This window comes from Hetaerina americana, unplaced genomic scaffold (assembly GCF_022747635.1).
Source record: "Hetaerina americana unplaced genomic scaffold, ioHetAmer1.1.p SCAF_65, whole genome shotgun sequence".
Classification (NCBI taxonomy): domain Eukaryota; kingdom Metazoa; phylum Arthropoda; class Insecta; order Odonata; family Calopterygidae; genus Hetaerina; species Hetaerina americana.
This window is the reverse complement of record NW_027287261.1, coordinates 1,255,001-1,280,778: the sequence shown is the minus strand read 5'-3', so window position 1 is coordinate 1,280,778 and position 25,778 is coordinate 1,255,001. Positions and strand designations below refer to the sequence as shown.

General features: G+C 41.5%; 1 protein-coding gene across 1 annotated transcript in view; it reads right to left on the bottom strand.

Annotated features, from left to right (window-relative positions):
• LOC139696025 (breast cancer anti-estrogen resistance protein 3 homolog) overlaps positions 1 to 25,778 on the bottom strand; it is a 190,805-nt gene that overhangs the window by 164,969 nt on the left and 58 nt on the right. The window contains exon 1 of the mRNA XM_071594639.1: positions 25,582 to 25,778. This exon is cut by the window's right edge and continues 58 nt beyond it. Within this exon, the coding sequence (XP_071450740.1) occupies positions 25,582 to 25,602 (21 nt within the window). The 5' untranslated portion in view covers positions 25,603 to 25,778. The remainder of the gene's footprint in view (positions 1 to 25,581) is intronic.

Here is a 25,778-nt window from a genome sequence, read left to right as displayed (position 1 = left end):
CGATAGCACACGTGGTCAAGAGCATCGGACCGGCAAGTCGGAAGGTTCAAGTCCCGGCCAAGCAAACTTTTTTGCGCTTGTAATCAGCTCGATTTCACCTTCCTTACCATTCCTGTGATCGTCTTTTATCCATTTCCATGTGAATTTAAAAAAATATATATACATACATACCTGTATAAGTATATATACGCATGAATGTATAAAACCATAAAACTGTCATCAACGCGAAGGTGATGGCAGAGTTCACCCGATAACTGAACTGCTAGTGACTTTCACACATCAGAGTAAGGGGGGCAGATCCTTTCCCTGGGATAACTGTATACGTACAGGTATATGTAATTTCATTATATCGCTTGAAGTGTTGTCCATGTAGTACCGAATACGGATCGGCATACCTATAATATATCTGCTGGAAAAAATATATATCTCTAACCGAATCTCTTAGTGCATGTCTAGGAGAAAACGTTTATAGTCCACGCCAAGCCACGACTACGTGTCCCAAGCCTAGAGTTGGTGGAAGCGGTGCAGTTCGAGCTTAAGAACCTAAAATGCACGACGCACGTCATCAGCTGCGACCGCAAAATACGCCAGGCATTTGATGGTTCAGGAAAATGAAATCGCAATGAGCGCCTCGCCTGACCTTCCATCGACGAGGCTAGGAAAACAATAGCAATAGAAGTTAAAGCGCACACCTACATGATTTCCGGACTTTCCGCACAGCGAACGAAGCAATCTCCTTGCATTTAACAGGAATTTGGCCCAGCTTTCGTCAATCAGGTTTGAATTTCAACTTTCTTGGTGCCCAGTTGAGAAACGCCTTTTTCCGATTTCACCATCCACAATCGGATCACAAGAGAAGAACTGAACAGCGTTTAACAGATTGATAACGATAATGGCCACCCTTCTAATGTTTTACAAGAAATACAATCAAATGTAAGAATTTTTGTAGTAAAAGTATATTCGAACTAGAGAAATGGTAATGAGGGTCTAGAATATAGATTAAAATGTTCCCTTATGGTTCTGATTGCAGATCTGAGAGAATGTTTGCAAGCTTCTCATTCCATAGCCACCATTTAATCAAATCGATAAAATATTTTGCATCACGTTGACCCTTTCCGATGTAGTCAACGATATTTCTCTTAACCGGATTCCACTTAATGGGTGCTTACAGTAAATGGGGTCTGGCATGAGGGGATCCAAAATATTCCTAGCCTTTACATCTCCTCTCCCAACAATATGTTCGATAAAATCAAATATTTCTCATCCAGTCCGAATATTTTACGCACATTGAATTCCAACGCATGACGGCTTAAATCTACGGCAGCCCAACATATGAAAATATATACAAAATATTTTTTTAAATCCCAAACAACTTTCAGCCCTGTCTTGGAAATAATTATACGCATAAAACAGTATTTCACGACAGAGAAAAGTTATTTTAAAAATTTATAGCACGTTCGTTTACAAATGAAACTGCAATATTTTATAAACTTTATTTGGTGACTTTACTAAGAATATAAATTAATTTAATAATCGCCGAATGCACTCTTTACAGAGGTCTTTCCTTCCGAAAACAACAAATTTCATAAACAACTTAAATTACACCATCCCTGTAGATAACTTAAGCTGAATAATTCCTAACCAAACATCTCAAATCCCATTTTCCATTCCTTTACATTTAGTTCTGGTATTACCTGACAAGCACTGTCGGGCGACTTGTAGGGTACACCTTCGGAGGAATAAAATATGAACCTCTTTTGGCGGTGAGTGACTGGACTGGAGATTGTGTTCAATGTGGTGTTCCGAAATATTGTGGTAAACCGAGAAGAAATTCCAGATTTTTACCGCTCCCTCCATCTTCCTTCCTCTCCCCCCTATCTCTCTCACCCTCTATAATAGTCTCAAGCTCGCAGGGAATGAAAAACACCTCTATGACCGAGACTTTCGCCGGAAAAAAAATATTCCGCCCGCACTTCTCGCTCCGTATCGCTCAAACCTCTCGACTGTGTCGACAGTCCCAACGGTAAACTCGACCACACCGATCCGTCTTTTCCTTGGCAATCTCCGAACGCCCCGTGAGATGTGGGCAGAGCTCGCACAGCCTTCCTTGGGGCCGTGCTGAGAAAAACATAAGGAGAGAATAATGGATGATGCAGAGAAGGGGAGAATTGGAGAGGCGAAGTGGTTGGAAGATCTCAGAGGATGAGAAAAGAGCGTTGTGGAAGAGGGATGTGAGGATGACAGAGCAGGCTGCGATGCTACATATTTAAAATCCGATAGACGAAGGAAAAGATATGGTCAGACAGAATGGCAAATGGTGTTTATTGAACGAAAGAAAGTGGGGAGGGGGGGAGAAGCATGGGGAGGATTCGAGTTTCGTCCAAGGGAATAGCGAAGGGTGAGAGATTGATGAATAAAAAATAAACCATTTGTAGTAAAAAAATAGTCTTTGATATTTTCAAGTTTGACTCACATCTTAATCAGGCAAAGGAAGCGTAGGTATTTCTAACAAACTATACACCAAGCGTGGCTCACAAAGCTCATCGCGGTAGCTCAGCAAGCGATATAATATATTTTGGCTGGTCTTTTATCCCAAAGACCTTTTTTATTCTGACATATATTTAACACTTTTCATTTCATTCATATTTAAATAAGGTGGATAATGTATGGCTATCCATCATCAACCGTGCTTTTCAAAGTATACATACATATATGGTGAGAGAGGCTTCGGAAGAGTTGCAGGCAGGGATGAAACTAGAGAATTAATGAAATCAGTTATATTTGCGGCTGAGCAGGCTTTAGCTAACCAGTCAACAAAAGGTTTATAATCATTGCTTAGCGCGAAAAAATCCGTGTATGGTTATGGATAAGAAGCCAATAGAAGACATTAAAAAGGAGAAGAGGGAATTTAACAGCATATATTATTAGACACTAAACTTATTCAATATCATAATTGAAGGAAACTCACTGAATAAAACCAGGGTTGGCCTATGAGAAGCAGACGATGGCAAATGACGATGCAAGAAGCAATGAGGGAATGAAGAGATTGGCTGAAAACAGAACGTAGATTGGAGAGCTGCTACAAATCCAATCCTCCGATTGATAAGCCGTTATGATAATGATGAGGTAATGGATTAGAATCACAGCAAATAGCACCAAGGTAAGGAGGTTATGGTGAAATTTAAACATTAAAATTTGAGGGTATTGACCGCGCAAGTCACGTAATTAGGAAGTGTTTGGGACGGACATGATAGAAGTGTTATGGGCATCATAAGAATATCTTCAAGCAAAGAAGTTTATATCAAGAGAAATGAATTGATGTCAAGACCCTCAATTAAAAAATTAAAGAGATAAGTTTTAAAAAAACATCGATAAGGATCGTAGTTTTGTGCGGCGCGGAAATTTCGTCGTCGAGGCTTGATGATAGAAGGATCTTGAGATGCGGGTTTGGGGAGGATGGGAAAAGTAAAATGGATGGAAAAGAAAACAAACGAATAAGTGCAAGAAATGGCAGGGGAGGAGCGTGGGTGGTTGGAAGAAATTCAAAAGACGTACCAAATGTGGATGCAGGGGACTTTTATTGCCGTTGGAATTTCGAATACGATGAGGGACGGGAAAACGTCATTCAGGCAAGTAGAAGTAGGAGTAGAATCTATGCGGAGTTGAAGAAGTGGTGTAATTTGCCAACGTTGTTTCGTATTTTGAAAGACCTGAATGTAGATGTGATTATTCAAATGCCCCCAGCCAGAGTGTATCTTAACCGGCTAAATATCAGTAATAATACAAATTAAAAGGAAAATTGTAGTAATCTAGCAAGTAGCATAAAACAAAGCTGCCGCCTTTCACCTCTTAAACTTGAGTTATGTCATAGGCACATGTATACTTTACCGAATAACACTTTTGGTGTCCGTATGCAATTAATTAATTAATATTATTAATTTGATTAACATTTCTTACCATAGCAGTTAAAATATTTCAACACGAGGGACGGCATATTTTTTCTTTCTTAAGAAGGTCCATGTTATGGACCTTCTTAAGAAATGGACCTTCCTATTATTTACCCTCTTAAAACTCCCTTAAATTCCCTCGAGGGAAGGTAGGAAGAAAAGATTCAAGTCAAGATAAATAAAAACAACTGGAGTGCTACGTGGAATATGAAAGCATGAACAAATTTTATTATGAGTGTGAAATTTACGTCCAAATCAGACAGTAATAGATGACGTAAGATAAGTTTAATTCGACAAAAGAGGGGAAAATCGTTGGCTGAAACGTAGAAAATTCATGGGTTGACAGCGGAGACTGCTGGCGCTCCGTGGATTCCGTATTTAATTCATTCAGGCACTAGCCAAAACACATTCCACAAAAACAATAGTATTCTTAGACATTGCATCTCAAATGCTGCCACCGGAACATTTTTGAACGATCACCATAACTGATTCAAAGCAGCTTTAATGCTATGCAACATATCCTAAATTTGATTGTGACGAAGGCCCGCTTGTGGTCGGATCGTGGATATGAATTAAAATGAATTATTTTTGCGAACTGATTCTGGCTCGGGGACCACAATTTGCTAAACTTTGATCTAATCAGTTGCTTTTGACGATGTAAATTACTTTTATTTGTACTATTTAAAAAATATGTCGATATAAAACCAGCTAAAGTTGAGAATAATACAGAATACTAAACGACAGTAATCAATATGAAAGGTTGGTTGGAAAAGCGAGAATCGATTTCCCCTAGAGCTACGCCCAACGACGTGTGAAATGCACACGTCAGGGTAGGGGAGTCAGCTCCTTTCCCTTAGCCGCCTTTAGTTGCCAGGAAAGATATGGCACCCAACAAATCAAAGAGTAGTCAGGGGTCAAGCACTATACCAATTGACTACCATGCCCCAGATCATTTAAAGAGGAAAAGGAATGTTTTTATGGAGTGTATATATATGACGTGATGAGACAAATTTGTATTTAGTGAGGTGATACCCATAAGCAGTTTCAAATATTTATCTGATCAAATATAAGACTCGGAAAAACAAATGCTTATCAAATTCACACCAGAAATTATATTTAGAATACGCTAAAAACTTTTACAGCTGAGCCTTGGGATATTAGCTGGCCAACTTGAGTTTCCTCTTTTTGACTTAAAAATTAATTACATAACCCACATCTTAGGTCCTTCACGATTGAAGGGATGAAGACAGAGGGTTCAATTGACTGACACGTGCGTGATTAACTCAACTCAATAAAAGTTCATTTTTACCAATTTTCAGAATTCAGTTTTTTCAGTATTTATTAAATAATTACGATTACTATTACTAACTACGTATAACTGTAAAATAAACTCATAAAAATGCGCAGCAATCCCCAAAATAGGTCATTTGCAACATCAAGGAAATCAACCCACCGATAAAAAAAATTCCACGTCAATAAAACGTGAAAAACAAAATAAGTCCGATCCTGGAACTGTAAGGTAAAAGGAAAACCCTACTTCATCTCAGTGGCATAAAAACACAAATCTCATTTGAAAATAATAATAAAGTGGACATAAAACTATATAGATTAATTGACCCTATGGTGGAAAACATATTACATCGAGTGAATTCGAAAAGGAGAAAAGCTGGAATTGACACAAAGAAGGACATAAAAGTAATAAAAAAACTATTATTTTTAAAGCCGTGATAAAACTCGAATTACTTACTTCCTACCCCCACCTTATTCCTGCGTGTAAGCAACCCTGTTCGATCCCTTTTCCCGTCCCGAACTGACTCCTCGCTCGAGAATGAGAGACGCTACAGATCTTCACGATGAACACATTTGTGAATGGTCACACAAACGTTCGCCGTATTTTTTTTTCAAGTGACGAGTGTCAAAACGTTCAAATCGAGTCGAGTGATTCAGGATGAGAGGGGAAAATAAACAGGGAAGACCGGAAGCATTCGATAACGGAATGGTCTAAGTAAGCAACGCATCAAAATGAAACCCAGTGGACGGAGTGAACACGACGGCGTATGTTTGAGTTCAAGGAGATAAAAGAGTACAAGATTCGAAAATCAGATAGATTAGACTAGTCCTGAGGTATAGTGTACCTCCTCGAATGATAGGGGGAGCTATAATTGCGGGGGGTGGGGATGGAAAGATGACCCGAAGACTAATATCATATAGGTCATAAGACTAGCTTAGGCTTCACAGCAATCGTAACATGGGTTAACCTTCAAATAAAGATCTTTCTGGTGTACCGAAAAGAGAAAAAAAATATTTCTTAATTAAGAATGAATTTGAAAATTAAGGTAAATTTACAAATCTTTCTTAAAAGTGTAAAACATAGTAATATGGCAAAACACGAAATAGAAAATAGGAAAGAAAATAAGGATGATACGTACGAACACGGCACCGAGAAGCGCGGGCGCAAAGCCGGCTGAGGTCATTACCATTCGGCAGGCTACAACGAACCCATTACGCTCTTTTCAGGAAGACTTTATTTGTGGGGAAGCTTACTTCGGGTATATCGAGCGAAATGAGCTGCAGAATGCGCAGCAAACGGAAAAACGGCTAAAAATAAATACATACGGGAAAAGAAAGTTCCAAGGATTGCTCGGAGAAGAACTCGCAACAAAACCAATTGAAAGTTCCAGACACCGATATTGAGATTTAAACAAACATGGATACGTGACATTTGCCATATTCTTTTTTTTGTAAAGTGGAGAAATAAACAAAAGATTTCGAGTGTTCTCGTGGCCTTCTTGACGATGAGTGCCCTCCACCCAACAATCACTGTTTTGAAATGACCCGTCACTTTAATATCCACGTTGAAAACCCACGCACTGTAATTTCACGAATTTTTCATCGCACGCGAAATATACGGTCCTTTGTGATGATTATACCTGAGATACCCACGATTTACCCGTTCTTTCGCCACTATGAATTTAACACTCCCGACGAGTCAATTCCGTCTAATGACGCGTCAAATACAGGCGTTTCCTCTCTTCTCCAAATGGTGTTCGATAATTCTTTATTTCGCCATCTTCTACCCCTACCCCTTACGGCCACTCCTCACTTCTGTGTCCGTCCACTTGATTTTCGTCAGTATCTTCCCCAGAGCTTCACGTCTCGAGAGCCTCCGGGCTCTCTTCCGCCTGCTCTTCTTCCTTCGGGAGGAATAAATGTAGCGAGAGAGAAGTGAGATAGAGAGAGACGGGTGAGTGAGAAGAGGATGGTGGAAAAGAGGGGGTAAACGTGGAGAACATATCGTGAGAGGTTGGGGAAGGGGGATGCGAGGGGTAGGATACGGCTGCGGTGGCGCAGAAAAAGATGAATGACTCTGTTTGGACTCGCTTCCCTTCTATTTGTTTCTCGTCTAATATCCTCTCCACCCGTTCCTTCCTACCGTAAAGTCCCTCTCTCGCCTTCCCTCCCGTCTGCGCACACACGTAAGCACGCTTCTATCTTCCTGCCCCTCCCCCCCCCCCCAAGCACCAACCCCCACGATCCCATCCCTCCCGAGAACCCTCCACCTCTTCCCGGGAACTCAATCCGCAGTCGCCGCTCTTCTTCCCTCGCTATCTCCCGAGCAGAAAAAAAAGAAAACACTCGGGCTTTCCGTTTCGATGGAGTGTGCGTGAGGAGAACCAAGGAAGTTAGTGACGCACTGGGCGTGGGTGTGTGGAGAGGGATAAGTGGAAGATGGTCCACGATGGACGATGAAAAAAAATGGTGCGGACATGGGAAAGAGGCGATGGAGGAGGAGAGAATATAGTCGAGGGATTTTCGTCGCCCGAGTGGGGAGGGATTGGAGAGGGGTGAGAGTGTGGGATGTAGGGAGAAGGATTGACAGAGTGACGGCATGTGAAAAGAAAATACAAACATGCCCCGAGAAGAAAATCCCATCCTCCTTCCTTGGCTACACGAATTCTGAATCAAGGACGGTTTATTTTCACAATATTGACGTGGAGCGAAAAGAATCACGTGGTCAATCGAGAAAAAAAGGATGACGAGTTAAATGGCTGACACATGAACACGATTCCTGGTTGATGCGAATTACGCGATGTCTCGGCGTGCACATGCCGGGCGTAGAGGGAATTGCATTAATTCTTCGGTGAACCAAGTGTGATTGTCACATAAAGGAGAAATGCCAGGACCCTTTAAATCAGTGGCTAAGTAAGGATTTTTTGCCAAATTAATATCCTCTTCAAGCACCACAGTACTCAAGAGAAAATTGATTTTATTAGACAGCTACGTAGACCCGGACATGTCAGCATAACCTATATTTTGTATTCATTACAAAAAGCTCAAAAATGTTTTTTGGAATAAGGGTTGTAAGGTTGTTGAATAAAAACGCGTCCCATGCTTGGAACTCGTAATTATCCCCGAAAAATATGCGAGTAGCGTAGCATGCCGCACAATCATGCTCATTTCTGAAAAGGAATTATTTTTCTTTACGTAAACCAAAAATTTTATAATAAAACGTTTTGATAACTCGCTTTAAAAAACGCTGCGCTGGTCCTCTTGCGTCAGAAACGGAACAACATCCTAAAAATCTAAAGCATAAATCCAATATCATCACGCCGAAAATTTTCTCCTCCATCACCGATCTCACTCTAGAGCACTTACGAATCGATTACATTGGAATCGTTAAAATTGACTTAACGACCAAACAACGCGAGGTTGGCCAGAAAAATGTAGTGGTGAAAGTGATACCATTACGCAGGTTTCCTTCATTTTATCCCGTATTTTTTTGGAAAAAAAACGAACGATTGGAGAGAGGAAGGTAGGAGAGGGGATGTGCTCTTCGGCGAGCACTAGGGGGAAACGTTTTCGAAGAGAGAGCTCGGAAGAGAGGAAATGATCACGTGAAAGTTGGTTTCACTGAATATCCAAGAGTTCTGGATGGCGAATGTGTTCGCGTGTAGGGAGATGGCGGAGGAGGGATCAGGATGGATACCCCCAGGGACGTGGGACGAGAGAGGATGTCTCTCATCTCGAGGGGGAAGGGCGGTCGGCGAAAGGGTGAGGGGGACGGGGAGGAGAGCGAGGTGTGATGGGGTAGGATTGAGTTCGGGGAGGGAACGAGCCTTGCAGTTTTAAACATTGTCGACCCCTCCCTACTGCCTAAAATATACTCTACATGGTCATGCCTACGTGGAAACACCACACTCCCGCGCACCGTCGAATAACAAGCACGACAAAATGAGATGGGACACTTTCCAATTTTCTACAGAATAAATTTCCATCGAATCAATATCAATTGGTGGGTAAAAAAAGCAATAAAATTCATGCATTTACTCAATGGCCAGACATCAAAGGTCTTGTCAAAGATAACACTTGAAATGTATCTAGCACGTGGCAGTTTCAGGGTCAAAGAGCCTTTTTTTACCCAAATGTCAATGCTTAACAATGATTATTATTCTTTGAAATCGTGTTTTATCCATTCATCTAAACGGGGTTATTCGCGCGGAGATTTGCAAAAATTCTTTCCAACAGGATCCCTCATCATCCCTTAAAATTTCAACTAAGCATTTTACAATGATGAAATAATAAGTATTCAATAATTGTAACAATGACGCACATTTAGAATCTAAATCCTGAAAAGCTCACTATTTTCAGGTGAACTTATGACGTTACACTTTTCAGGAATCGATTTTCTCCCATATCCCAGATTTTTCGGCACGAGGAAATTTTCCCCCCCTATTGAGACCTGAATCATATGGATGATATCGCATCGAATTCAGTTACAATCTACATGAAAATCAAAAGTCCTCAACATGTAGATTATCGATGCAAGCACACCGCCAACTACGGTTCACCTCGGCAATATGTCGCACGTGTTTCGATAACATCAAAATCACGCGCTGCTGTGCATGTGTCCATGGATACGAGAGCTTCAAACTCGTGCGAGAAACAATGAAAAAACCCACCATCGCTGCGTCGGCGAAGTGACCAGTTCACAAGGGTTGCTGAATAGCCACGCAAAAGCGAAAGTGGAGAGACCACCTCGAGCGCTTGGGACCCAGAGCGGAACGATTTCATTTTGGAGCGAAACAAAAAAAGAAGTAAATCAGTAGGGTTCTTGAAAACTTTGACGTGAACGGATGGAGTGCATCGCACGACTATTTCAAAGCCTAGAATGGAGGAATTATCGACATTACATGCAAGAAAATCATCGTTACACGAAAACCCATGTCATCAAAAAATTACACGCAAGAAAACCTACTTGTACAAAAATACCAACCGTACTGCTTGTTGGAATTTTGACCCCGATGTAGGATTTCCGACCCCGCAATTGATTTGTGGGAGTGGCAACTGCGAAATGACAACTGAAAATCAAAATTTAAGCCGATTAACTTAAAATTTAAGAGAGTAAGCCGTGATCACAATTGTTGAAAAAATTAGGGAGAACTATTAAGGCAACTCCAGAATAAATTATTAATCGATTCCCCTTTCAAATGCTTGATCCAATAACTAATTTCACTCGACTGCTGGTGACACAACAACCCATACCATACGCCCAAGTGTCAACTTGCAGCGCAGCACTCAAATGGGTACATTGCACACGTATTTCTCCACGCCCAAAATCGGGCATCGAATGCACCGCGGTCTCTACGAAGGCAACGGCGGGAAGGGTGGAGGGGGAGCGGGAGACGAAAGAGTGTGGTGGGAGGGATGAAAGGAGAGAGGGTGGCGAGATGGAGCAGGGGGGAGGGAAGTGGATGCAAGGCCAGCTGGGCCCTCGGTCACTTTCCCCCTCCTCCACCGCCCCTCCCTCATCCAGTTCTCCATCCTTAATTCCGATCTTCCTCCGGCCGTCTTCGTCGTCGCCGTCATCACACGCACGCACGCACACACATACACACGCACTCCCTACCGAATAACCTTCGCGCTTCGCCCCGGCATGCCTTCCAGGACGAGGGGAGAGGAGGAGAAGAGAAGGAAAAAAAGTCGTCCGTGGGGGCCTTTTGTATTTCACGGAGAGCGAGTCGCCGATGCTTTTCGTCGACTAAACGGCCCGTTCCGCATTCGCTCCATCTCCCTACATCACTCATTTCCTTCCTGCTCGACGTGTCTCCCTCCCTACATGGACCACGTTCATCATCGTAATTCGCTTCTCACTCCACCGACACCCATAACCCCACCCCCCTTTCCCTTTCCCACCCGAGGGTTCCGCGCCGTTTTATTAGAGGGATATTGCTGTCGGTAAGCTTTCAGCGCAATCGCCACAAAAGAGGGTAGAAATTATGAATCTAAAAAAAATGGCACCAAAGGAAATAAAACCAAGTTATGAGATTGAATCACCGATCTCATAGCATGGTTTCCTTTTGGCGTCATTTTTTCCGAGTTTTAATTTCTATTTCTACCCTTCTCTCTCTCCCTCTCTCGCGTCTTTTGTTGCCATGTAAACACGTTCGTAAACGAACGGAACACTCCCATGTTTAGTAACTCTTTTTTTAATTTCCTTCGCATCCCTAGCGAATCGACGCAGTAAAATTCATTCAGGACTTTCGTGCGGTGGGAAAATTTGGTCTCTGGCATTTGAATTTAATATGTCTATTAAATAGGTTTCCCGACGCAATTTTTGGCAATGCTACTCATTTCGCTGAGTTTTTAGGACACTGTACGTTCGATTATTCTGATCGTTTATATTGAAATTTGATGGACATATCACTTTCAACAATTTTAACAGTATTGTATGCGTTTTAGCTGCCCCATTTCTCAACGGAGACGTGAAATAATTCAAGGTATGGCTCAAGGTCTTCACGAGGTCGTTCATTACAAACGTATCTCTACCCTTGAACCTTTCTCGGTTCCTTCCATCTCTTATACTAACTCTTTAAGTAAAAATATTATTCGCCATTCCTCCCCATGCATACACTTACATCTCAAAAACCTCCAATCCACGCCCATCCCATTTCCATTTAAGACCATGTTCCTTATCAAACAACGAAAGATCTGCCCTTCATTCAGGGGCGTGGCAAAGTATCCTGTCGACGAGGGTGGAATGTTGGAGGGGGGGGATGGGTACCTTGAAGGGACAGAATAATCTCAAAATTAGTCGAAATTGCAATTATTTCGCGGAATAAGGCATTATTACCGCAGGGTTTATTTTGAAGGCTAGTTTTATGTAATAAGGCAATATCCAGTTACAATTTGTCCGGAATAACGTGATAGCATTAATATTTTTCGACTTCCTGCGGCTCAGAACAAATCCTTAGTTCCGGACTAAGTTTTAGGAAGCTGAAGGTAGGTAATTGCTCTCACCACGCCTCACTTACGTGTCTGCTTCCACGTCGACTTGTTAGCTAATTAGTTATTTACATCTTCACCAAAGTCTACCCGTGATTAGTCCTCTTGCCTTCTGGTGAATACATATTATTTCCAACGATATTCTTCAAATTTCCATTATACATTTCCCATTTTCGTACAAAACACTACCGAAATACGTGAATTGCCCCACCTGCCCGGAATTAAAACCAACCAATTAAATGTTTAATTTATTTTTTCCCTTTCCTTGAAAGTTTCTTTATTTTTTTCCCGGTGAAAATTATTTTGGTCCATTTATATTCAGCATTAATCCTGCAAAGCGTTCGACACCGACTGAGAATTTGCGATATCGGAAAACGCATCCTTACGCGCACGGCAATGTATAAATTATGACCAATATCACATATCGCCTCCGAAGCGAAGGAACTACTTACAAACCTTCGCGACTATCTTCTGAAAACTATTAGAGGTCTACCAGTACAGAGAGAGCAGAGCATCTCCGAGAGGAGGAGGAGAAAGGGACGCCGCATTTACTCCCCATAATTTATTCAGGTGCGAATGAATATTCTTCTATGGCGGTTATTTTAAGTGCTCGGCATAGTCCTTAGCTACAAGTCCAGCAGAGGGAGGAAACCATTTAAGTTCCTCCTCCTCCCATCACCCCAACCTACAGCCTTTTGCCTACCACCGACCCCTCTTCCTCACAACCTCACTCACTTTGGAGAAGAGTGGTCTCTATCGAGGGCGGATAACTTCATGCACCGCCGAGGATGTTAAGGGTGATCCCCGGTTCCGATTCGTGGCAGCGAAATTACGCAGCGAGGACGGACTCACATTAGCCTGCGTCCTCGCGAAATGAGGATGCGATCTTCTCTTCGATGGGCGCATAAATCTACTCCTTTCTGGGATCGCGTGGAATGCGTGATTGGCAGCAAACAACTTGATTACGGTCATTAAGGTGAAACTTTTAGTTTTTCATGTTTTCGCAGCCGTCTAAATTATACCTTTCTCGGCATCCTATTGCAGAAAAAAAGTAGGGATACCTTGGAGGCAGCAACATCTAGGAAGCAGCAACCAACTAATACCGGAGCAGAGAGAACTTTTTTTTGTTCTCCAATGAAGATCAAACCTCACGGGTGAGAAGAAATAAAATAAAGTATATTCAAAAGTTATCGGAAGTAGGGCTATGAGATCAAAGCTTTTAGATGTCGCGACACGACATCAGCGCATTTCGATCCATATCGAGGTCGACATCGATGTCGACGTCTATATCCGATGTCGCGTCGACATTTTTCAATTTATTTGTCTGTCGACTCGTCTTTTAAATCGTCCTGTCAAACCCAACACAGCAGAATTCAGCTTCGAATAACATCGAATAGTGCTCGTGTCGGAATTTATCTCGAAATGATTCCCACAGGGTGAGATGGGACGAGGAGGAGTACTCCTTTAAAAATATATTTCATACTACTGTAGTGTTGAATGATTTCCTTTTCAAAGGTTCGCAGATATTAGGAATCGTTATTGACGCACGTTAAATTCATCGGTCCTTAGACATAATGCATGAATATTTGGCAAATATGCCAATCAAATTTTCGGAGCCATCTGTTTCTTTCTCGCATTTATAAATGTTGCGTAAAAGAACATCTAAGTTTACTTTGATGACCACAGTAGTGTCTACCTCGATATCAATATCTCTCCCGGCACTAAAATAGCCCAGGATATGTTGACGAAAGCCTAATACAGTATTGATAGTTCGATCGCTAAGTTAATATCGACACCCAATCGACATATCGAAGTTTCGCCCGGCCGTAATCAATAGCTATATAAATAGAAGTGATTATTTTTGTATGAATTACATTAGAATTAGAGATAAAGAGCAAAGAATTCACTGTAGCGATGGCCACGATTTGAAATATTGATTTGTATTGAGGTTTAAAAATGTTGGACAAGGGAATATACAAGTACCTTCCCGGGATCATATAAAGGAATCATCTCAGAAAAACATGATGTAGATTAGAATCGAAAAACATGGAACAATTTGGAGAGAGCAATCAATTATGACATAATATTTAAGATCTAACCAATGGTAAAATAAATGCTCCACAAAAAAAAATTATCCCTGGCCAGTACTGCAGGAAATTCTTACGCCATATACAAGACATACAATCTGCCATTTTGATCCCCTTTCAATTCATCCAAAACAAAAGCTTCTCCAAAATTGCGTTTCCCATAGCTGTCAAACGGCTTGGTGACTGGCCCGCCCGGTTATACACGTCCAACTTCAGAGAGAGAGACTATCATGTCACTGATGAATTCTGTTATTTTCTCCAATGTAGAATTGAGTTGCTAGTTTTCCTGATTCACGAAAGCAGACAAGGAAACGATTCTTCGCACTTCATCAATCTTCCTGGGAAATCTCATCTGAGATAAGGCTACCCTGAACATCACGGGGCGAGCGTCAGCATATTACTGAATAAAAGAATAAAAATGAAACATGAGTTCCACGCTAATTGAACCAATGGTCACCAATTCATTTTCCATGAGGTTACTTCTTTTTAATTTATATATACCCTGGAAACCACCGCCAGGGTGTGCGGCAGGGGGTGAATACACACCAGAATAATTTTACCCGAATATGACCCTACCGTGGTCGAACAATGCTATTATGATCCCCTACCGTTGGTGGAAAAAATGATATCTTAAATATTTTCTGTTCTACACTTAATCTCTCCAATTTCATTAGGATGATTTCTCCTACCGTAGTACGATGGGGGTAATAATACATTTTCAACATCACAACTTAAGAGAGGTCCTTCCAATTTATCCAAGAGATTTAAATCTGTAATTTAACCTTCGCTCCATGAGTGGTTCACAGCCTACCTCCTTTATATTTTTGATACACTTCTAAGGTTATCATAACAATGTTTTACAAATCTAGCTCCTCTATGGTGCGCGCTCCAATTCGTCATTTAATCCAACTTCGTGATCCCATATACTTGCAGCATATTCTAAATGAGGCCTAACCAGCGACAGATAACATTTCTCTTTGACCTTTTCATCACATTTACCAAGTAATCTTCTAATAACTCCTAAGTTTTTGTCAGCTTGTCCACATATTCCACGTATGTGTTTCACCCAGGAGAGATCGTGAGTGAGGGTAACGCCTAGGTGTTTGAGTCTACACATGCCATTTCGGTGTTCCCAATTCAGTAGGCTTTCGGGTGGGAATCACTCTTTTTTCAAAAATTTATGACTACGCATTTTTTTAAGTTTAATTTTAATTGCCAAGTGTAGCGTACATAGCATTAAGGTCATCTGACAAAGGTGCTGTCCCCCCAAGATAACGGATATCACGGTAAACCACTGCATCGTCGGCAAATAAACGTATCTTACTAGTGACTACGAATTAAATGTCGTTAGAGTTAAGTAGGAATAAAAGAGGTCCGATGACACTTCGCACACGCTATTCGCAAATGCTTAAAATTTAAAAAAAATTACTCACCAGTCTCCGTCATATCTGCGTTCCGTATATTCTTATCAACATATTTTCAAGGTGTATAAACACAAGAGAGGCTCTCCCCCAATTATTCGGTTACCCGCAAACGCTGGTCATATTTACGGAAGAGCCCATGACACTGATACCGAGAGAAAAGGAGTGTCAATATATGTACAACACAGCACTAACACACAAACGCGGATTCGCCTTGCCATTCACAACCAAGGGTAACTCCAGACACGCTACTCATCTCCCAGAATTTATTTCAGACAAATAAAAATAACAAAGGGCGTGTCGAAGACTTCGGAAAGGACACAAAAGAAGTTAGCCTTCGGATATCTGCCAATAGCGACATTGAAAATATTAAAATTCAGGACCCCCTCGGCGCGTTGCAGCGAATTGGAAACTCTGGCGTACGAAGCAATGTAATGTCTTCCAAAAAGAGTCGTGCAAGTCCGACTTTATACCTTAAATGGACTCACCCATCTTGCTTGGGCTGGGATCTGTTCCCAAGCGCGACGGCGACAGTGGAGTAATACAGATTGCCTTCGACTAAGCGGGAAGCGACGTCGTAATTACTACAGCTAAAATAATATTCTAATCTTTTTTATTTATCATTATTTCCCCGTCGACTGTAACTAGTAGCCTGCGCGAGAGTCTCTTGCTATGATCTCCGGTTCAACCTTTCAGTAGTACTTATGTATTAAAAATAGGGAAGGATTTCATATCAGTTGCAGCGCTGTGAAAAATGAATGCTTTGCGTTAGAATAAGAAGAAAAACACATATTTCATTAAGAGCGAATTAAAAAAACCGAGGAAAAAAAAACAAAAATTGACACAAAATTTTGCACGAAGATAGAAATTCCTTGAAATGAGAAGAATTTCTTTCATTAAAAGTTCTGGTGTTTTTTCAATAATATTTTAAGTCTATCAAACCGTACCAAAAAAGAGAGAAAATATATTGAGGTAAGACATTTCTTCGACAAGAGAAGAATCGCATTCTTCTTTGATTTATTTATTGACGCACACTTCATCGACAGTTTTAAGAGCATTGCGCAAAATCTTAATAGAACGTGCTATTGTACACTAATTAAAATTAATCGCCATAAAGTTCAATGAATCCAGTTCAGTTACTCAATTTGTGGAAATAAAGTGAGCGTTTTATCGTTGCAGAGATTACTCCTATCGAAAATCAGCATAAATCGAAGTGACCAATACCGTAGACTCTTAACCTGAAAAAAATAAGACTTTTAACCGATAAATAAATTCAGTCAAAGTTATGGTTTTATCTTCAAGTCTTATCCGGATTTTACATGAAGCTGTTCAAATTTTGGAGATACTTCAATAGAAATTATGTGGAGCCTCCCGTGCCACGCCTAACGTGTCGATCGATAGAAGCACTATCTCGCTTGAGTGGTCTACGATAAAAAAAATCATTATTTGCTTTAAAGTTTAAAATTTAAAGCTACGAGATATTAATTTAAGTCTACTCGAAGTAATTTAATCAGTGCGAAATAAAATATCGATACCATTTTCCAAGAAAACTCGACTCGAAAATTGCGACTACCAGACCAAGTACTGAAATCCGAGGCACATTCAGCTGGAATATCTTGTTTGGGGAAAGGGGGGATTGCCAAGAAATAACAGGCAAAACTGGATGGTAAAATAACTGTAATGGACGATTATTCAACCATTAATTACATTGAAATGAATATTCAAATCTTCCACTAAATTAAACCCGAAGCAGTTGATTTCACACAAGTACAAAAAAACAATTAAACACACAACGATACCAAGAGGTTGCCAATTTAACAGAAGATTCAGTCGCTCGCACTCCGATGGTATATTAACCAGTATAATCCTCCCAAAAGACACTAAAGAGTTCAAATGAATATTTAGAATATATTAACGGTAAACACACTGCGGAAAAAATCAAAAAAACTGACATTCTTTACTCTCAATTAGCCTTCTGCAACAATAATTCCTTTTCTCAAAATTTCACGAACTTTAAAATTAAATTTGTCTCCAAAATTCATTTGCAATGTAAACATGAAAATAATAATTTCATGGTTAATAACTTTGTTTACTATCGTTCCGGCTAATCCCGGTTGATCTTGCAGATTATGATGCCAAAAGGTTACGTAGACACCACTGCCTCTTAAAAGCTCCCTAGGGAAACGGTGGAGGTTTATTGATAGCCACACAGAGGCCCTGACGTCATAGTTACGTCCTGAGAAATACCATGGAGACAAGCGCGGCCCCACCCATTTCATACGCGGGCATGAAATAAGTTCCCCGGCCGTATAAACAACAATGTTGGCAGCAGTTTTTATAGAAGCATGCACAATTTCCCGTTGAAATTCAAAACGAGGATATGCAGCCACTACATTTGCTGGTTTTTGAGATAAATTTAAATTCACTAGTCCTCATTAAAAGGATTGAGTGTCGTACTGATTCGCGACACTTGAATAACGCTTAGATATTAGACATGTTTTCACACACACACTAGTGGATAAAAGGATGCCTAGGAAAGTTTTCTGAATCGAAAAATTCGCGACTCGACGTACAAGATGTTGAAAATAATTTTTTCGTCTAGTTATTACAATTCGGGCATTAAATGATTATTAACTTTGGATGAAAAATTGAAAAAAAAGGTTAGAAATACGAAACTCGTAACACTGCGGAGAATAAAAAAGACACAAAAACGCTTGATACAATTAAACTAAGATTGACTTCCCTGAAATAAATTAGACTGGCATTTTGGAACTATTCGTCTTAAAATTGTAAATAACAAAGAAGAAACGAAAACAGAGGTCCCCAAATGATGCCTTATTTACTGTCGTTGTAGTTACGCAACATGGTGGGATAACGACAGTGAGTACCCAATCACACAACGAAATGGATAAAATCAATAATACTGAAAACATTATTATAATGCTTGAAATAATTTTGATATTTGGTGTAAGTTTCGCTACGTTTTCTCACTATCGACCTAATTACACGCAAAGGTATTTACGTACGCAGGAATACCATCAATCAAGCGGTGACTCCATCTTTACGTCCATTCAGAAATTGGAATTTTTTTCTGACTAAAATGGTTCTCCACATTTGCGAAACGCCCACTGTGATAGGTGTAACCTCATTTTGCCCTCCCATAAAAAAAAGTTCCCTTCCCGGATCCTTAGAATGCGTAGGTCGAGCGAGGACAATCGGCGGTTGGGATGCGTGGAGAGTCAGGACTGGAGCCTAAATCACCTGCTTAAGAATGCCAGAATTATAACATGTGAGGCACTATTCAAAAGCGATCCCATCGGAGAATATACGATGTTACGAAATCTCGAGAACGCAATTTACTCGGGCAAGGTGGAGGGAAGTTTATCAAATGATCGAGGTAAGATCGAAATTTTACGATCTTTACCACCCTCGTCATTTTTCTTCACAGGTTCACAATGGCCAATAACTCTTGTCGAAGTTAAAAAAAATCCATCGAAAGCAAGCTTAAATATGCTTCACCTTGGAGGCGTGGATGCCTAGTCTTCTATGGATGCCTTCCCTTAGACTATAGTGATGGTGTAAATCTGTTCTTTCGAGAAAGGAAGCTTCTGATGTCGAATCACCTACAACACTTGTTAAAGTTTCCCAAGCGGGAATAGTTTTAAATTTTTCAATGAAACAAAAATGTTAGCCATATGAGTCGTCTCATTTGTCTGTTGCATACAAATTTAACTTCCATCTTTCAAAAGACTTACAAAAGACAAGAGTTTTAATATCGCAGCTGGTATAAATCTCCAGTCTATAGGAGAAGAATGAGTTAACGATTAAAGTACTATGAAAACAGCGGAGAGAAAGCAAACTGAATCTCTAAGGATACACAACTTGAGAGCAAAGAGTAAGGCAAGTTGACTTAAAATACGGCGCCGCAACTCCTAAGTTTATCTCCCTAAACTATTCGGAGTTTGTTCGACAAAATCATTCTATATTTTAAGCAACTGATTCGTCACTTAAGGACCTCCCAAGACCAATTATTCACTGCGGCAAAATCAAATTTTATGCACCGTGGGTAACTAACTGTAGATATATTATATATATATATATATATATATTTATATATATATATATATATATATATATATATATATATATATATATATATATATATATATATATATATATATTATACTGTGTCTTACTTGAAGAAGGCCTTGGATAAGGCCGAAAGCTCAAACAATCTACAATGTGAGTGCCCTTTTAAGTATTATCTATTTTATTTGTGACGTCCAAATGTTATATATATATATTATATATGATAAATTGCATTTATACATACATATATATGTAAAGAAATTGCTCCTCTAAATATCCGACGGCGTTTGCGAGATGTTTATGGCTGTAATGAGGAGAAATACACAGGAGAATTCATTACGGCTTCCACGGGTTGAGTCACCCCACAACACTCCGCGCTATCTCCAGATTGCTAACCCCTTCCTCCAGAAACGAGTTTTCTTCGCCTTCGCCGATTGAGAGGGAGCGGCGCTCAGGTGTTCCCGGGGTCGCCGATTCGAGTCCCGACCGGAATGATCTCTCGGAGCTCCCGGTCGCGTGGGAAGCGACTGAAAACCTGCGCTGGAAGCTGCCTTCATTCCATTGATCTCAGTCCGCAGACGATCGCGTAACGCCGTTCAACAAACTTTCGGATCTGCAGCGAGTGCAAATGAACATACGGCTAAAGCGTGCTTAAGGTAAATGTTTTCAGCGAGTGTTTTACTACGGTGGGTGGGAGACGGATGCCTTGATCTACGAAGAAATGGGCACAGCGTTCTTTATAACACTTGTATCAATAAGCCTAATCGATTGGATTAAACTTTAAACCAAAACAAAGCGTAGGAGAAATTTAAACAACAGGAATAAAAACACTCTTCATAGTTAAACACTTAATCTTTGTAAAATACGAAACATAATTCCTCAAACTGTATTCATTTCAATGAAAAATCTTTAGATAAATGTATGTGAAAAGATTTTATTGAGTTACCGAATTAATCAATAAATTATAACTCCTAGTTTCAACGGAAAACTACTTTGATATTCAATCTAGAATAATGTAATAGATTCCCAAAATATGTCGGTTTAATTGATTAATAGAGAACTTGAATTGACATGCCTAAAGCTAAAAATATTATCGGCTTTACATGCATTTATTGTATTAATTTCAGAATTCTATTCCGAATAGTAAGATGTTTTCTTAAAAAGATAACCCGTACACTATGCAGAGCAATTGACTGATTAAGAAGTACAAAGAATCCGTTTCACAAATCAACAAATAAAAATTATCAAATGAGCAAACATTTGCAAAGATAAAAATGATAAAAGCAAACATCTTCGAAAGTGGACGTCCTCTCAGGATGAATCACAAGAAATAAGGCGTAGGTTGAGGAACATAAAAAAATTGGAAAGAAAAATAACTTAAGTGATTCCTACATTTATTTATCAAAACAATAAATTGCATATTTTATCGAAAGCCCATATAATGAAGCAATATGACTGCAATGAGAAATAGGGGCAACAAAGTACACTCGTCGAGTGCTACTACATTTTTAATTTAAAGTAAATTTTCATGCGAATATTCTCTTTGACGCTCGTAAACATCTGAATTCCTCCATGAAGAGCATTGGAATATTAAGGAAGCCAGGGTAAAAAGGATTTTTTTAATGCTCTGGTTCAGTTGTCTATAAAAGTTCTGAATTCGTTCCACGACATTTTTCCAGCGAAAAATATGAACGTTTCCTATTAAACGAGAAACAAACCTAGTAGTAATTGACCTAATTTCCCACGTCGTCCCGCCCTGTGCTGCATCGCAAATTGGTGCATCTAGCATCATGAAATTGGGTCATTCTAGGAGAGAACAATGGGGTCAATCCTCACTCCACCCTCCCCCCCCAAACCCTCCCGCCCAAATAGGGCGCCCTGTGAGTGTGCTAGAATCTGGAATCACCTCGCGCCAGAAAATCATTACAACCGCCCCCGACCTAGGGCATCCAACTCCTAGGCCTGTCACGTAAAAAAGCAGCCAATCGTGACCCGAAAAAACAATGCGCAACGATTTTCGCGAGTTCGTTTCCAAGGGGCCGGTCGCTCTTCCGGCGTCCGCGGGAAAACAAACGGGGAGGGAAGGAGGGGTGAGGATGAGAAGAAGATCCAGCCACACTTTTAGAAGCCATGGAGCGAGCGAGCGGCCACTTCACAAAACGTCCGGTCCCGAATACTCGGCCCGAACCCACCCCTCCGTCCCCTTTCCACTCAATCCTCCAGACTTTACCCGCCTTCCGGGACCGGGCCTTTGGGGTTGGAGGGTCGTGGGGAGGAGAGGGGGGAGGACTACCTCCGGGGCAATGAGATTTTTCGGGCGTTCTGGGGGGTGAGTGACGGGAGAAGTGGGGGCGGCGAGAGGGTGGAGGTGGCGGTCGAGAGGAACGGTGACTAGGGTGGAGAGGGGGAAAGAAAGAAAGAAGAGTGAGGGAGAGAGATGTGGAAAAAAAGAGAGGGACGAAGGTGGGGCGAAGGGAGGAAAAAAAATCTCTCCACCCCCTCATCCCTCCCCAGAAATTCAACTCTCGAAATACGTCCCTTCTCTCCTCCATTTCCCTTCCTTTCAAAACAACTCGGATGGGCGAGTGAGAAAGAGAGGAGGAGACGTTTCTTTTCGCCGGAAAGTCAACGAACAGTATGAAAATTATATATATATCTATATCTTCCCTTCCAAAATTCTGCAACATTCACCACTACTACGTAATCTTCCTTCATCCCGTCGTCTAGAAACCACACGGCCTACTATATTCTAGACCAAGTATTTAACAGCGATTTCAAAGCACGAAATAAGACGCCTCCTGTAGGGGCAAGGACTTCACTTTTAGGGATAAGAGATTTTTTTTCCCTTAAGGTGTCGGACTAATGAGCACACCCCCAGAAAGGGTCTGTGACTTTAGTTCTCCCCCTTCACTCGCGTTTTTGTAGTTCTCTCCCTCGCGACCCCACTCTCTTTCCTTCTTTTTTCATTCCCGCATAAAAAATGATCGATACCATTTTTTTAACGGTTTGTTTTGACAGCGGACGGCCGGGCCTCCGTGGAGCGGGTGGGCGCTGCACGGTCAACGCTTGCAATTATCCGGAGGGAATGAGGCGCATAGATGTTCGCGAGCCATGACGAAAGAGGGGGCCGCATTTGTAAATAGTACAGGTGAGGTGGAGGGGTCGGTAGATGCACGGCCGGAGCGGAAAGATAGGTTGGGGAGGGGAATAGACGAGTGTGAGGGTGGGTGGATGGGGGGGAGGCGTGCGATCCGAAGGCGAATCAAGAATGAGCGGAGGGGAATTCAGGGAACTGGCGGTGCGGGGAGGGTAGAGGAGGGAGAGTATCCCTCACGAAGGAACGTGCATGCGAAAGACGTCCGAGTGGCCACCGCTCTGACGACGACTACCAACATATTTCCTCCCGGAAATCCAACTTCCCCCACTCCAGCATCACGAAGGACTTTTCTTTCCCTACGGCGAGGGCTTCCTGACCAGACGAGCTTGGAGCTTACGAGTTGAAAGCTGATTGTGGCATTATTTTAGTTTTTTTTCGAATCCGAGCCTGCACCTTGCTGATGCACCGACGTAAGTATTTAGTACGCTTCCATGAGAGGTCCACGTAATCTCGGTGTGGCTTCGTTAATTATGAACGATGCTTAGCCGTGTCGTCGGTGCGATACTCGAGTCTCCCTCGGGTATTCTCCCCAAAAATATCATTTAAGCCTTCGAGACGGAAAATAATGCTTTATCTCCCATGCCCGAGCAAATATTTGGTGTCACCTTCGTTTTCCTTCTAACCTGTTTAACTTATTTTCACTTCTAGGAATGGAAAAAAGGTACTATATAATCAGGCTAATGTTTTCAATGCAACAATTTCGGAGTGTAAAAATCATTCGCCTTGACCGGGATTCGAACCCGTATCCCTCAATGCACGGTAGAGTGCTTTAGCCAGTTAAGCTATCGAGTCTTCGGAGGACTCCGTTAAAAGTTACTGTTGCGGCATCTTCCGCAGTTTCTTTGGAACAGGCTAATGTTATTAATGATGAAGTTTACGCATTCTTCGAGGGGAGAATGTAACATAAACGAGGAAGGGGCAGGAGTAGGATAGGAATGTTTGACGGAATAAAGGGAGAAAGGAAACATATGAAGTTGAAGAGGGAGGTATTGTAGATTAGGATGTTGGACTATGTATTGTTGGGAGGGACAAGAAAATTGTTTGGTAGCTTTTGCCCATCCAAAACCTACTTTAACCGGTAGATTTCCTATGATAATAAATAATAGGTTTTTCTCATCAAAGAAGAAATTACCGTAATAAAGCCTCTGTTATTAACAATTTAAGTTTAAGCATTTATAAACTCTGCGATAAGTTTTAAATACTCATTTGGCATAAATGGTCGTGCTTTTTCATGAGGAAGCATCAACTTTATACGAGTTTTCTTCTGTTATGGCATTCTCACCGTTGGAGAAAATTAATCCAATTGCGGAAGACTATTCCAAATACAATCCTTTATGACACACCCAACATCATGTCTCTTGATTCGGTCTGAACGATGCCAAAATACAATTATGAGGAACTTCCAGAACATAAGGACGATTTCCCGTACAATGCATTTACATGAGCCCACCAAATACAATTTCCTAACTGAATGAGCCAAATGAGTTTGAGTCACAAAATCACTATATTTTTTGCATCATTTCGCAAAATTAAGAATAACATTAACTGCAAATGAATCTTCCACATGGAAATAGGAAAATAACAATCCATTTCTTTACAGATTCCAATGGAGATTTTATTTTTCATGACCATGGTTTCTTTGCAAGGCAACATCATCAGGTAATCATCATCACCACCTGATGCTGTTGCCTTGCAACGAAACAACGGTCGTGAAAAATCTCCAGTGGAATCTGCAAAGTTAGTCTGGGTTCATTTACTCTGTAAGACTTGCTCCAAATAACGCCTGAGACTGTTCCAAAGAAATTTCTTGGAAATCTATTGTCTAGATCTGAAGGGCGGATAGCAATTCATCACTACGATGAAACAATATTTTACTGGACGAAGAGTTTTGAAGACGATATTTAAATAACACCTGGACCAAATGAGATAATTTCACCCAGCCCTTCCCGTCAAGAGTTAATTTCCACAATCCTCGGTGAGGAACAATGACTAACATAATTTCCCATAGAGTTTTTCGCGAACTGATTTCGATGGAGAGGAGGTTCCCAAAACACTTCCTTGCACGGGTGGAATACTACTCCTCCGCCGTAGAATGGGAAGGAGTGATAAGAGGAGGGAGGCTGTGGGATCGTACAGACAGCTAAACAAGGCCCCCAATCCCGGATCAACCAGATCCGATAAAAAAACCCCCCTACGTCGACTCCTCGTGAGCCCCCTTATGACCCTCCCGACAACCTCTGGGCGGCTGCTGCTGCACCTCTCACCCCATATCACCAGGGGTTTTCCAGGGTGCGGGAGACCCCTTCCCGAACCCTCATCCTGCGGGAAACGCCCCTCCGAACCCCCCTCTTACGACCCCTGGCACACACCCTACCCCCCTCTCCCCCGGTCGATATCGCGCCCACGACTCCCGTGGAATTCCGAAACCCCTTCCACCCTCTCCCCCCCTCTCACTCTCCGGGCGCCCACCACCACCGCACGCACTCATAGCACGCGCGCTCACGCAAGAGGAAACCCGAAAGTGTTAGTTTTACGGAGAGAGAGGAAAAAATAATAATAAAAGAAAAAACAGCGACACTGGGTAGGTAAACATTTACCTTCATGGGGATGCCTGCCATGCTCGCTGCTGCCTACCCCGGCCTTCCGTCCAAAGTCGTTTCGAAGCCTTGCCCTTCCGATCCGGCAAGTGGTGGCGGTAGACTTGACTCGTCCAGGGATCACGCCGGCTCGTCCAAAAAACAAAACAACCAAAAAAACCTGGAGGAACTACTCCCGCTGCCACCCCTTAGAGGAC